We start from the raw sequence: 13,559 nt of genomic DNA, 5'->3' as shown, positions 1-13,559 counted from the left end.
TCGTGGCCTAAGCTAGAAGGAGATGAGTTATTAACTCCATATTTTCTGCATAGTCACTCAGCGCTGGTAACGAGAGCTGTATAATTCATCTCCTTTTACCTCAGTCCACAAACTTATCCATCACCTCTCGTATGACATGGGAGCAGAATTAGGCAAGTTAGCCCGTTAGCAAGGGAGAGAGGCAAAAGAATGGAACGTATAGGCCAGTTAGTCTGATCTCAGTGTTTGACAAGGTGTTACAGTCGTGTGTTAAGGATGTGGTTTGCGGTACTCGGAGTCACATGCGAAGGCAGGCTGTGGTCAGCACCTTATTCCCAAGGAAAAAGCTTGCCTGACAAATCTGTTTGAATTCTTTGAAGAAACAATGAGAAGGACAAACAAATGAGGTTGATGTTTTGCACTTGGATTTTCAGAAGGACTTTAATAGGGTGCAGCAGATCAGGCTGCTTACCAAGCTTCGAGCCAATAGTATTACTGGAAAGATTGTATCATGGATAAAGCAGAAATTGCTTGGCAAATGGGATTAAAGGAGCCTTTCCAGTTGTCCGTGGTGATTATTGGTATTACGACCAATTCTTTTACGTTATTTGTCAATAATTTAGAATTGATTCCTTGTTGCAAAGTTTCCAGTCGTTGTTGAGATTCAGGCAGGGGCAAGTCGTTTTGAAGTAGTAGAGCGGGTACTGAAGGACTTACACAGAATGCTCCAGAAATAATTGGAAATATTAGGAAAATGAGCAAACATGTGGCAGATGTGGACGAATATGGTCCTTTGGTAGAATAAATTAAAGTATCGTCTATTTTTGAAATGTGGAAAAAATAAAATAATCTGATCTGCGAAGGGACTTGGGGAGTCTCTTGCAGGCTGAGCCCTTGAAGAGGAAGGCAGATGTAATGTTAACATTGATTTCGAGATGAGTATACCATATATAGAAAAAAAACAAGGATATATTACTGCTGTTTACATGATCTTGGCTTCAGATGAAGCACCGTGAGCAGTTTGGGGGCCCTTATCTAAGAAAGGAAGTGCAGATATCGCAGAAAAGTCAAAGGTGGTTCACAATAATAACTCTGAGAATAAATGGTTTATCATTTGAAGAGCATTTAATGGTTCTGCGCCTATATTCACTAGAATTTGGAAGAATGAGGGGTGATCTCATTGAAACCTATCGACTGTTGAACGTTAAATATAGTGTGGGAATGTAGAGGACATTTCCTACAGTGAGACAGTCTAAAACCATATGGTACATGTTCAGGATACAGTGATATTCATTTAGAATGGAGAAGAGGAGGAATTTTTTTAGCAGGAGGGTGGTGAGATTGTGTTATTCGTTGCCACTGGCCGCTGGGAAGGACATTACTGAATTTTTGTAAGGCTGATGTTGATAGGTTCTTGATTGTTGAGGCGTGATACATTACGGGGCGAAGCCAGGAAAATGGGATTGTCAGAGATTATAAATTTTCCATAATTGACTGGCAGAGCAGACTCGAACGGCCGAATTATTCTCCTATGTCTTATGTCCTTATGGTGTTATGCTTTAACAACAGAAATTGCAGCAAATACTCAACAGGACAGGCAGCAGCCACGGGAACAGAAGTCTTTTCTGTTTCAGGCCAGATACCTTCCTCAGGGAGTGAAGAGTGACTTAATGTGCTACCGGGGTCGAACTGGAGATGTACCTTTAAGAGATTCTTAGAATGGTGTAGATGATTGGTGATGGTGGTGGGGAGGATATGTGATTTTATAGGTTGAAGGAAATAATTTAGAAGAGTAATTATTATGATTAATTCGTAGGGCAGTTACTTGTGGGCCAAAGGGCCTGTTCATATGCTGCACTGTTTTATGTCCCGTATTTTATCAGCAACGGGAATGAGTGGAATGTCCAAGTACGTGTATGTACTTGTATGAAATACAATGGAATTAACGAAAACGTACACACAAAGACTGACAATCTAACAAACCAGAGAAGAAGACAGTGTGAATATAATAATAATAATAATAATAATAATAATAATAATAATAATCCATAAAACCGTCTGATATAATAATATAGGATAAACAAGCAAGGACAACGTATTTAATCGATATAGCTATCCCAAATACAGATAACGTACAGAAATTATGATGTGAAAAAAACAAAATGCTGATTTAAAACAGGAAATTGAAATATGACGACGGTATATATTGTCCCGATATTATTGTCTATAACTGGTGTCATCCCAAATGCAGTACACAATATCATTAAAGATTCAGAACTGTACAAGTATATCTGTGTGGATAGACGCAAAGCCACAATACTAACCGCAACTAGAATAGTCCGAAATTTTTTATCATTTGAGATACCAGCATCTGTGGCTGTGCCCGTACCCCAGGTTTTACCAGCCTGAGTTAAAGTAAACATGAAAATAAAATGTACATAATAAATAAATATTTAAGTGAATTAATAATATACAATGCACGAGTTGTCGAGTCCTTGAAGCGAGTCTATAGGTTGGGAAATCAGTCCAGAGTTGAAATGAGTGAAGTTATCCCCACTGGTTCAGGTCTGTTCCTGAGACAGGTGGCATGGCACCTCAGGTTCCTGTACCTCCTCCCCAACGGCAGCTGAGAGCAAAGGGCATGTAGAGAAAACAATGCTAATCGACATAGGCATAGCCAATAACATTCGATCTGAGAATCATCTCATTTTCTTCTTCCATAAATTCTGAAATCTTGTGCCCTTTAATTAATTCTTGTTCATTTTATTGCTGAATTTTAAATAGTTTGAAAACCTTTGCTCATATCAGAGCGTTGTTAATCTCGTTGAAACATATTGAACGTAATTTCTTCTTCATTCAGAATCAAGGCATGAAAATTAGATTTATTCCCGTCAGTACCTGAGATAAATATTATTCCCTCTAAATATCGAGCTATTTTAATATTAAGCAACAAACAATAGGCTGCGGGATCTCAGGATCTCTGAGAGGAAATGAATTATGGAGTCCAAACCCTGCATCTGTTCCTGATATGGGTTACTTTCCTGTAACAGATGCTGAGTTCATCCAGCAGATTTTTTCTTGTTCCGTAATCTAGTATTTGCAATTTGTCGTGTGTCTATCTTGATAGTAACGCTGCTTGTTTTTTTTTTTTTTGCTTTATACATTACCATAGAACCATAGAACACTACAGCACAGTACAGGCCCTTCAGCCCTCCATGTTCTGCTGACCCATATAATCCATAAAAAGTACTAAACCCACACTACACCATAACCCACCCCATAACTAAAGGTATGTTCAATACCTTTCATATGGTCTTGTACGCAGATTTGTGCTTCTCTATTATAATTTCCATGATTTGTCTTGAATGCTCTTTGCCTTCATTTTGCTATGATCCTTTTTTTTTTTGAAAATCCTACTGTTGATTCTTATGGAGAGTGTATGTATTTATTCAGGTGATCCTCTACTTTTCAACATCAACAAATTGAATAGTTTGATAAGGTAATATGTATCCTGCACCTGCAGAAAGTTAGCATAGTATTAAAAAAGATGAATATTTTGTCTGCCTCCCAATTTTAGCTTTTGTTTTCATTTTTATTAACTGAAGCCAGGTTATAAATTTGTTCTTTAGATTTGACATGATGTACAATGTTCTACAGGTAGCTCAGAATCCTACTTTAATATATTTCAAATTTTGGAAATAAGACAGCAAACACTGAACGTAGTTGTGGGCTGAATACGTTTCAAGGTACTGAATATATGGCGTATTGTAATTGTCATATTTTGTTAAACGAGTATTATTGATACGCTTTCCGTAAATACACAATTGCCTTTTCTGCAGATTCCAGTTCAGACTTTTCCGTTTCGCGATAACGATGATCTTTGCAATTGAGGAAATTAACAGGAACCCGGAACTTCTTCCAAACATTACGCTGGGTTACTGGATTTACGATTCTTGTGGTACGCCTGATGTAACCTTAAAGGCCGCCTTTAAGTTGTTAAACAGGCCGGACGCAACAAATTCCACCTGTAGAAGAGCTCCCGTTGTTCCTGCTATCGTCGGGGGTTCCGGATCATCACAGACTTTAGGGGTTGCGTCGTTATTTGGTCCATTTCAGATCCCTGTGGTAAGCCATTTGATGAACTAGATGAACTACTATTAGCTGGCTCATGCATAACTTGGTGAACATGTTTCATAAGAATCATCTGACTTTCAGAAATAATCACATGAACAACTGCTATATAGCTGCATTTGCGCAGTGTTAGTACCAAATATTAATTATATCGCTATTTTTCTTTAGGCAGGCTGCTTCCTCATGGTATTGGGTCTGAATGCGAATGAGGATCAGAATCAGTGTTAATATCGCTGACATATGTCAATAAATATGTCGCTTTGCGGCAGCAGTACAGAGCAATACATGAAACATACAGTACTATGAATTACAATAGGATATATTTCAATTAGAGAACACAAACACTAAGGTAGAATTCATGGGTTTGTTTATTGACCGCTCAAAAATCTGATGGCAGTGGGACGTAGATGAGACGGAAGCCTCTAGAAAATCTTAGGATGTCAGTCGGTACCTGTGGGGAGAGAACAACAGTCAACGCCCCTCCGCCCCCCGCCCGCCACTCGGTCTCTTTCGGCGTGAGTTCCATAAATTTCCGTCGGTATGTCCACCGTCAACAAACTCTCAGTCACTTTTTTAGACTTTTTTAAAGTGCTTTCGAAAAGTCACTGACCCCGAACATTAATCTTCCCTCTTTACACTTACCCGGCGCCTATCACATCTCTATCACGAGTTACCAAAATCCTTTCAATCCGCTACGGCTGATGTGCTTGCTCGCTGGACAATACAGTTATAGTGTAGAGATTAAATGAACAATTGTAATATATGGATTATAAACTTGTCTACCTGCAGGTTAGTTATGTCGCCACGTGTGCCTGTCTGAGCAACAGACGTGAATATCCCTCGTTCTTTAGAACGATCCCGAGCGATTACTTTCAGGTGAGGGCCTTGGCTCAACTCATTAAGCATTTCGGATGGACCTGGATCGGAACAATTAGGAGCGACAATGACTATGGTAATTTTGCGGTGCGGACGTTCAATAAAGCGATGGAAGAGATGGGAATTTGCATTGCTTTCTCTGAGGCTATTCACAGAACGTACCCAAGGGAGAAATTACTTCAAACTATAGACATCATGAAGAAATCTTCGACAAAGGTAATATTAGCTTTCCTTGCGCAACCGGACATGAGCATATTACTGCAAGAAGTTGTACAGCAGAATATCACCGGTATACAATGGATAGGAAGCGAGGCTTGGATCACCACGCCGGTTCTACCCCCGCAGGAGAGTAAACTGTTTGTTGTTGGTGCACTTGGAATCGCGATCCGAAAAGTGCGAATACCAGGGTTGAACGAATTCCTAATGCACACTCACCCGACTCTTTATCCCGGAAACCTTTTAGTGCAAGAGTTCTGGGAAAGAACCTTTAGTTGCAAGTTAAGCAATACAGAAAGAAACACAGTCAACTACAAATCCGATTCGGGGCTTCAAGAATGCACGGGAAATGAAACTCTACTTACAGCGCACAACGAGTTTACTGACGTGTCTGAGTACAGAGTGACCTACAACGTTTATAAATCGGCCTACGCTATCGCTCACGCTCTCCATGATATGCTCAGCTGTCAAGATGGTAACGGACCATTTCACGAACGGAGCTGTGCCAATATTTCAAATTTCCAACCGTGGCAGGTAAGCACTGATAAGACTATTGAACTGTGCCCTAGTATGATAAGATGAACTCTTGACCTCACAATATATCTTATAATGACCTTACACCTTGTGTTCGTGTGGTCACGGCAGCACAGCGGTCATATAGCGACGCTGCTGCAACTCGAGGCTCAGAATTCAGAGTTCAATTCCGGCGCCATCTGTTAGGAGATTGAAAGTTCTGTCATGATTACGAGGGGTTACTCCTGGTGTTCCGGGTCCCAATAAAGCCAACCTCAACTGAAGGTGCTCTGAAACTCTAATTCTTTGTTCTACATTCTGTTACAGTTTTCCCTTCAATGCACTGATGTAGTGTAACGATCTCTTTGAATAGCATGCAAAAGTATGTTTTCTCTCTAGTTCTGTGTATGTGACAACAATAAACAGATTCATCAATTTGTCACTTACCCCAGTGTGGAAGTTTATTGAATAATGCTAATGGCACGTTCAATGGTAAACATTAATTGTTTCCGGAAAATGTTTGTGAAACATATCCTGCATTTATATAGTGCGTTCAAAAATGAGGACATTCTCTGCCTTCCCTTCTCAATTTTCCAATCACCCCTGTGTCTTGGGTCCAATTCCGTTAACTGCCACACATGTCTTTATCCTGCCTCTCGTCCCTCTATCTTTCAATCTAAACGTAAAATCTCGACTTGAGATGCAACTGTCGCTTTCCTGCCGAGTTATTCAAGCAGTCTGGTCAGATTTCTTGTAACATTCAGTGAACTTGGTTGAGAGCTATCTCGATCATCTTGAACCCGGACACCATACATTGCTTCTCACCACACTTTCAATTTCTGATATAGCTTCTGCATTACATGAAATCTGTAAACTTCAGCACAAAGATTGGCGAAAGGATCTATTTTGATACCGACGGTGATCCGGTCCCAATATACGACATCGTAAACTGGCAGCCGACGGATACCAGTGCTATTCCTATAACAGTGGGACAGTATAATGGAGCAGCTCCCGAAGGGCAGAAATTTATATTAGCCGAAGAGTCAATCATATGGACGGGAGGACAAACCAGGGTAAGTGGTGTGATAAAAGACCTTGGATGTTACAGGTGATATTTCGGTTGAGTCGATCACTCTGAGCAGAGTTTAGATTTATGACAGTTTGCAATCACCAGAGCACCAGATTCGAAATGATAAAACCAATAGCTTTAGATTCAAAATAGCTTTAGAGTTCTTTCTTCATACAATAATAAGGGACAAGTTAGAGCTAGGGGTGTGGTGGCAGTAACTGTCTCTCTCCTGCCCTAGGCTAATTCCTAAGGTGAGAACATTGACCTACCTAAAGGTAGATCGGTATTTTGTTTGAAGTTTAGAATAAATCTTGACTGGACGCCACCGTAGAGTAGCGGTTAGCACGACGCTATTACAGCTCGGGATATTCTGGAGAGCAAAGTTCAATTATGGCGCCGTCTGTCAGGAGTCTGTACTTTCGCCTCATGAATTGCTTGGGTTTCCTTGGGAACTCCACTTTCCTGCACAGTCCAAAGACGTAACGGTTAGTAGGTTAATTAGCAAAAGTCTCTAAATAGAGAGGGCAGATATTATTAAAAGATATAAGACCATTAGGGGTCATTAAAGCACTGAGATATTTGCACTGGTGGTAGAGATTCTAACTAAGCAGTATACACTCGGGACCACTTAATTAGGTGACTTCCTGTAATTAATTAATAAAGTCCATCTGCAGTGATAGCAGCCCACCTGGAACAAAAAAAAACTGTAACAAGACGGGCAACCTTCAGGTGAAGTTAACAATGTAACAGAGAATGACATTTTTTGGAAAGATCTCTGCAACCAATTCATTAGATACCTAATAAGGTGGCCACTGGGTGTACGTTCGTGCTCCTTTGCAACTGGAGCCCATCCAGTTCTAGGCACGATATTTTATGCATTTAGAGATGCCCGACTGCAAAAGGCTGTTTTAATGCGCATTGTTTTCAATTCCTTCCGTGCTCCTGTCAACTTGAGCCAGTCTGGCTATCGGTCTTTGACCTTTCTCGCTAACGTGGCATTTTGACCCACCTAATTAACGTTGAGTGGATTTTTTTTCGTGTTTCTCACCATTATCCGTAAACTCTAGATACGGTTCGTCATTAAAATCCCAGGATATCAACAGTTTCTCAGACACGGAACCCACCCAGTCTGGTAACAACAATGACTCCGCAGTCAATGTCAATTCGATCACATTTCTTTTCCATTCTCATATTTGGTCTAAACAACAATATTTTTCACGTCTGCATGCTTTTTATACTTTACGTTGCTGCCACATGATTAGCCGATTCGGTATTTACATTATCGAGCTGGTGTACTGGTTTACCTAATAAGGTGGCCACTGAGAGTAGGAGCAGCTTCAGGAGGCAGTCATTCAAACCCGAATTGGGCATGAATTTTGTGTTTCACGGAGTAGTGAAGCTCCGAGATTCTGTCCCTCAGAGGGCAGTGGAAGCCGGAATTTTGGTGGAGAAGGATAGATTTTGTTTTCAAAAGGCCAGACAGCTGAGGGAACTTTCAGAAATTAGGAGATAAACGTGGTAGATCAACCATGACTATGTTGAGTGTTGGGGTAGAAATCAGAGACTGACTGGCCAGCTCCTTCTCCTAACTGATTGTCTTTTAATGTTTGAACAATCTAGTTCATTCTTCACCTCAGCCTGCTCCACTCTGAAACTTCCTTCCGGTCTACCTTTTTTCTCTAGTTGACGGCTTTGGAGTTCAATTTTTCTGACATTTTCTTCTATCTCTGCTGGAGATAAAAAGAGAGTGAGTGTGTGTGTGTGTGTGTGTGTGTGTGTGTGTGTGTGTGTGTGTGTGTGTGTGTGTGTGTGTGTGTGTGTGTGTGTGTGTGTGTGTGTGTGTGTGCGTGCGTGCGTGTGTGTGTGTGTGTGTGTGTGTGTGTGTGTGCGTGTGTGTGCGTGTGTGTGCGTGTGTGTGTGTGTGTGTGTGTGTGTTTGAGAGAGAGAGAGAGAGGGCAATTTCGTTTTAATTTGCAGAATCGGTATCTGAGAAATGAGTCGAACAAAGGGAAGATTTGAATGGCAGGATTGATGGTTTTGTATCCAAGTTTGCTGGCGACTTTAAGTGGAGGATCAGATACTGTTGAGGAAGAAGGGGGTCTGCAGAAAGACGTAAACAGATTGGGAGAATGAGCAATGAATTGGCAGATAGGATGTAGTATATGGAATTATATTATCCTGCACTTTTGCGTAAGAAATAAAGGTGGTGTGTTGCAATGAGCGGCTGGAGCGCACTCAACTGCAGGACACAGGCATCGAGATCGGGTTAGGATTCTCACGTGGATTTAAACATTGCACAGGAAACAGGAGGAATCTTGACACGGAATTTGGACACGGAGACCAACTTGGACTGGATTTGGACTCATAGCCAGTACTTGGACTTGACTTGTCTCGGATCCTGGACTTGGACTTGTCTTGAACACGGAGCCAGGACTCGAACCTTGGACACGGTGTCGGGACTCGAACCTATAACCATAAAACCAAGCAACGGCAGACAATTGGTTTGGAGTAGCGGCAAACGACGTGCAATTCTCAACTGCTCTCGAAAACGACAGAATTCGTATCTTGACTCGGAGTAGCAGCAAACGGCCGGAAAAAAAAAGGTGGACACGAAAACGACAGAATACCCAAAGCAACTTAGAGTCCACTATTCTCGGCGGCCTGAAACGTGCATTGCCGCTCTGGCTCACGTGACGGTCCAGCATTCTCGGTGGCCTGGAACGGACATTGCCGCTCCGGATGAGGTGCTGATCCAGCACTGAATAGGTTTTAAGCCGGAGTTTTTATGCTGCCGGTTCGGATGAGGATCAGATCCCCAGTTGAACATGGGGAAAAGGGAATTAACAGAAAATGAGGAGTCAATGATTTATCTAAATGGAGAGATAAATCAGAAATCAAAGCTACAAATATTGTCTTCCAGTACTCGTAGTTTAGAAGAATTCGAGAGCGGGGGAGGGGGTGGGGGGCGGTGTGGTGGTCTCATTGAATCCCATCGAAAATTGAAAAGCATGGATAGAGTAGATGTGTATAGGATGTTCCAATCGCGGGGGTGTGGGGAGAGTCAAGGACCAGAATGCACAACCTCAGGATAGAAAGACTTTCCTTTAGAACTGAGATGCTAGCAATATCTTCCCACACAAGGTTGTGAATCTGTGGAATTTGCCGCCTCAGTCGGCTATGGAAGTGAAATTATTGGACATTTCTAAAGTGAAGTTAGATAGGTTCCGAATTAGTAGTGGCGTCAAAGTTACACAAGAATGCAGGAGAATGGAACTGAGAGGATGAAATAAAACGTTCAAAATAGAAATGTGGAGCAGAAGCGATGGGGCGAACAGCTTACTTTCGCTCCTTTGGCTCATGTTCGTAGTATCACTGATAGGATGAGGCCAGTGATACCCCGGAAATATGTTGGCGAGCTCAATCGAATGACCTGTTTATGTAATTTAAGATTGTTTATTTCGTCTTCATCAGTGGTAACATTGAGATACTTTTGCCAAATAATGATTAAAAATGCACAGGATAAGAAATATCCAAATGATTACTGTTTCAAAGAATTCCAAATATTCGAGATAATGAGCCTAAGGGCATATTGTGTGTCTCACAAATGAGTTTAATCAGGGCGGACTTGCTGCTTCAGAGCGCCAGAGACTAGGGTTCAATCCTGACCTCCCGTTCTCTCTTCGTAGAGTCTGCATATTCTACCCGTGACCACACCGGCTGTTCTGGTGTCCACTCACACGCCGAAGATGTGTGGGTTGATAGGTCAATCTGTCATCGTAATTAGCCCCCGAAGTATTGGAGAGTGTGAAATCTGTAGGAGTTCAAGAAAATTTGGAGATTATGAAAATTGATAATTTTATCATTGGTGTACATGGATAGCTTCTGGTCAGCACAGACTCGGTGGGTTGAAGTGTATGTTTCCCTGCTGTATATTTCATCGACTGCCATAGCACCTACACGTTTTGACGTTCTTACTGGAACCGAATCGCCTGCAGGGGGTGATGGTATATGAAAAAAATACTCCATGGCAATGGGCACTATTAGAAGCATTCCATAAACTGATGTTATTGTAAACGCATTCTAAAGATCATCCTTCATCTTAACTCAATATGGGATGTTCACCCGATAAAAGTCTGAAAACAACATAACGGCATTGAAGTTCACATATGACTCACAGCCGTCTAACCCCCTCATTCTGTTTAACATTGGCAAGAAGAGCTCTTCAGTTTCGTCAACATTGCCTACAACTTCCACCCTGCCCTTAAATTCACTTGATCCACTTATGATACCTCGCAACCCTTTTTCGATCTCTGTGTCTCCATTTCCAGAGACGAAGTGCCTACCGGCAGCTTTTATAAACCTACTGATTCCCACGGTTACCTTCAACCATTTTCAACTGGATTCTACCCCCAAATACATCTTTACCTCCCCACCACTCACCGCTTTCTGCAGGGATCTCTCCCTAGGTGAGCCCCTTGTCCATTCGTCCTTCACCAAACCCCCTTCCCTATTAATCTCTTTCCATACATCTATTCTGTTCCAGCTGGGGCAACAATTCACCTGCAAATCAGTTGGCATAGTTTACTATATCCAGTGCACCCGACACATTCTCCGCAATAACAGTGAGGTCTGACATAATTTTTTCCATCTGTCAGATGTGCAATTGCCCAGTGGCCAGCCATTTTAATCCATTCCCAATCCCGATCCGATATGTCGGTCCATTGCCTCCACTTTTGCAATGATGAAGCCAATCTCAGAATTGAGGAGCCACAACCCATATTCCGTAAGAGTAGCCAGCAAACTAATTGCACGAACATCGATTATCCTTCTGGTAATTTTTACATCCACATTCTCTTTTCTTCTATTCCCACACCATGCCTCTTATACTTTCCTCCCAAATACCAAGCACCTCCCCTGGCGTCCCTTTTTTTCCTGTTCCCCTATGGTCCAGTCTCCTCTCCTACCACCTTCTCCAGTCCTTTACCTTTCCCACTCACCTAGTTACACCTGCAACCCTTTAGCTGGTTATTCCCCTACCCTTCCCCTTCCTTTTTATTCTGACGTCTCCAGTTCTGAAGAGGCGTTGCGTCCCGAAACACCGGCTGTTTATATATTTCCCAACACGCTTCCTGACCTGCTGAGTTCCTACATCATTCTGTATGTGGTTCTGAGAACATGACAATTAGAGTCATTGAAAGTGACTCCATAGGATGGGAAATGAGTTTATATTTGGTGTGAGTGAACCACTTTCTCCCTTTTCTACTTATAATGGCCAGATCCTCTGTTTAAATTCTCCATAGGTTCCCCGAGCGGTCTGTTCTGAAAGCTGTGATCCCGGAACACGAAAGGCTCCGAAAAAAGGACAACCCAAGTGCTGCTATGATTGCGTACAATGTCCCAAAGGAGAAATTAGCAACACCACCGGTGAGACATCTCTGTGCACTTCTATTAATTAAATGCCAGTGCAGAAGCATTTTGAAATATAAACTTGCCCTCCCTCTCCAAAACTGATTTGTTTCGTTTTAGATTCAACCGGTTGCCTTAAGTGCCCAGCAGAATACAAGTCCAATGAGAAACGTGTTGAGTGCGTACCAAAGGTGATCGAATTTCTATCGTTTAGTGAAATCATGGGGATTATCCTAGTGACGCTCGCATTGGTAGGATTGTGCATGACAATGCTGGTATTTGCAACGTTCTATACTCACAGAGACACGCCGATTGTTAAAGCTAATAACTCAGAACTAAGTTTCCTTCTTCTTGTGTCTTTAATGTTCTGCTTTCTCTGTTCAGTTACGTTCATCGGCGAACCGTCAACATGGTCTTGCATGCTTCGCCACACGTCATTCGGTATTATATTTGTTCTCTGTGTGTCTTGCGTTTTGGGTAAAACGGTCGTCGTTGTCTTGGCGTTCAAAGCGACTCTGCCGAACAATAACATAATGAAGTGGTTTGGCCCAAGCCAGCAGCGACTGACCGTCGTAAGCCTTACTGCGCTGCAGTGCTTAATATGCACCGTCTGGCTCACCACATCCCCGCCATACCCTCGGAAGAGTACAGAATATTTTTCCGAGATAATAGTTTTTGAATGCAACGTTGGGTCTGACCTTGCCTTTTATTGTGTGCTGGGTTACATTGGATTCCTGTCCTGTGTGTGTTTTGTGGTCGCCTTTCTAGTTCGACAACTTCCTGACAACTTCAACGAAGCTAAACACATCACATTTAGTATGCTGATATTTTGCGCAGTTTGGATTACCTTCATCCCAGCCTACGTGAGTTCTCCTGGGAAGTACACGGTGGCGGTGGAAGTGTTTGCCATTTTAGCGTCCAGTTATGCGTTGTTGTTCTGTATTTTTGCTCCCAAATGCTACATTATACTCTTTAAGCGAGAACAGAACACAAAGAGACATGTCATGGGCAAAATGCCATCCTGAAAGTTTTAATAATGAATAACAATGTAACTATGTTGTGTGATTGTGTCCTTATTGTCTTAAATTTTCAGTGTAAATTGTTTGCTTTAATTTTATAAGTCTCATGTTGTATCATATCAATGTCCATTGCATTCAGCATATAGAACGTAGAACTCTACAACGCAGTTGGGGGTGTTATGGATGCTCTGGCAGGTTGGCAGAGTTTAGAGTTACAGCGGGAGATTGTCAGGATGCCTAACTGTGCTGAGAATCGGCAGATGCAGTTCAGCCCAGAAATGTGTGACGTGCTTCATTTCTGGAGTTTAAATTTGAAAGCACAATATAAAAGTAATGGCACGACTGTCGAC

At 42.0% G+C, this 13,559-nt stretch overlaps 1 protein-coding gene across 1 annotated transcript; it reads left to right on the top strand.

Annotated features, from left to right (window-relative positions):
* Window positions 1-3,831: 3,831 nt before the first annotated feature.
* On the top strand, window positions 3,832-13,215 carry LOC140724500 (extracellular calcium-sensing receptor-like). The gene is made up of 5 exons (XM_073038945.1): window positions 3,832-4,104; window positions 4,900-5,736; window positions 6,564-6,788; window positions 12,085-12,208; window positions 12,311-13,215. Exons 1-5 carry the CDS (start codon window positions 3,853-3,855, stop codon window positions 13,213-13,215), a joined length of 2,343 nt encoding a protein of 780 aa, XP_072895046.1. The 5' UTR covers window positions 3,832-3,852.
* Window positions 13,216-13,559: the final 344 nt, after the last annotated feature.

This window comes from Hemitrygon akajei, chromosome 3, assembly GCF_048418815.1.
Source record: "Hemitrygon akajei chromosome 3, sHemAka1.3, whole genome shotgun sequence".
NCBI lineage: Eukaryota > Metazoa > Chordata > Chondrichthyes > Myliobatiformes > Dasyatidae > Hemitrygon > Hemitrygon akajei.
This window is presented reverse-complemented; position numbering and strand designations above follow the sequence as displayed.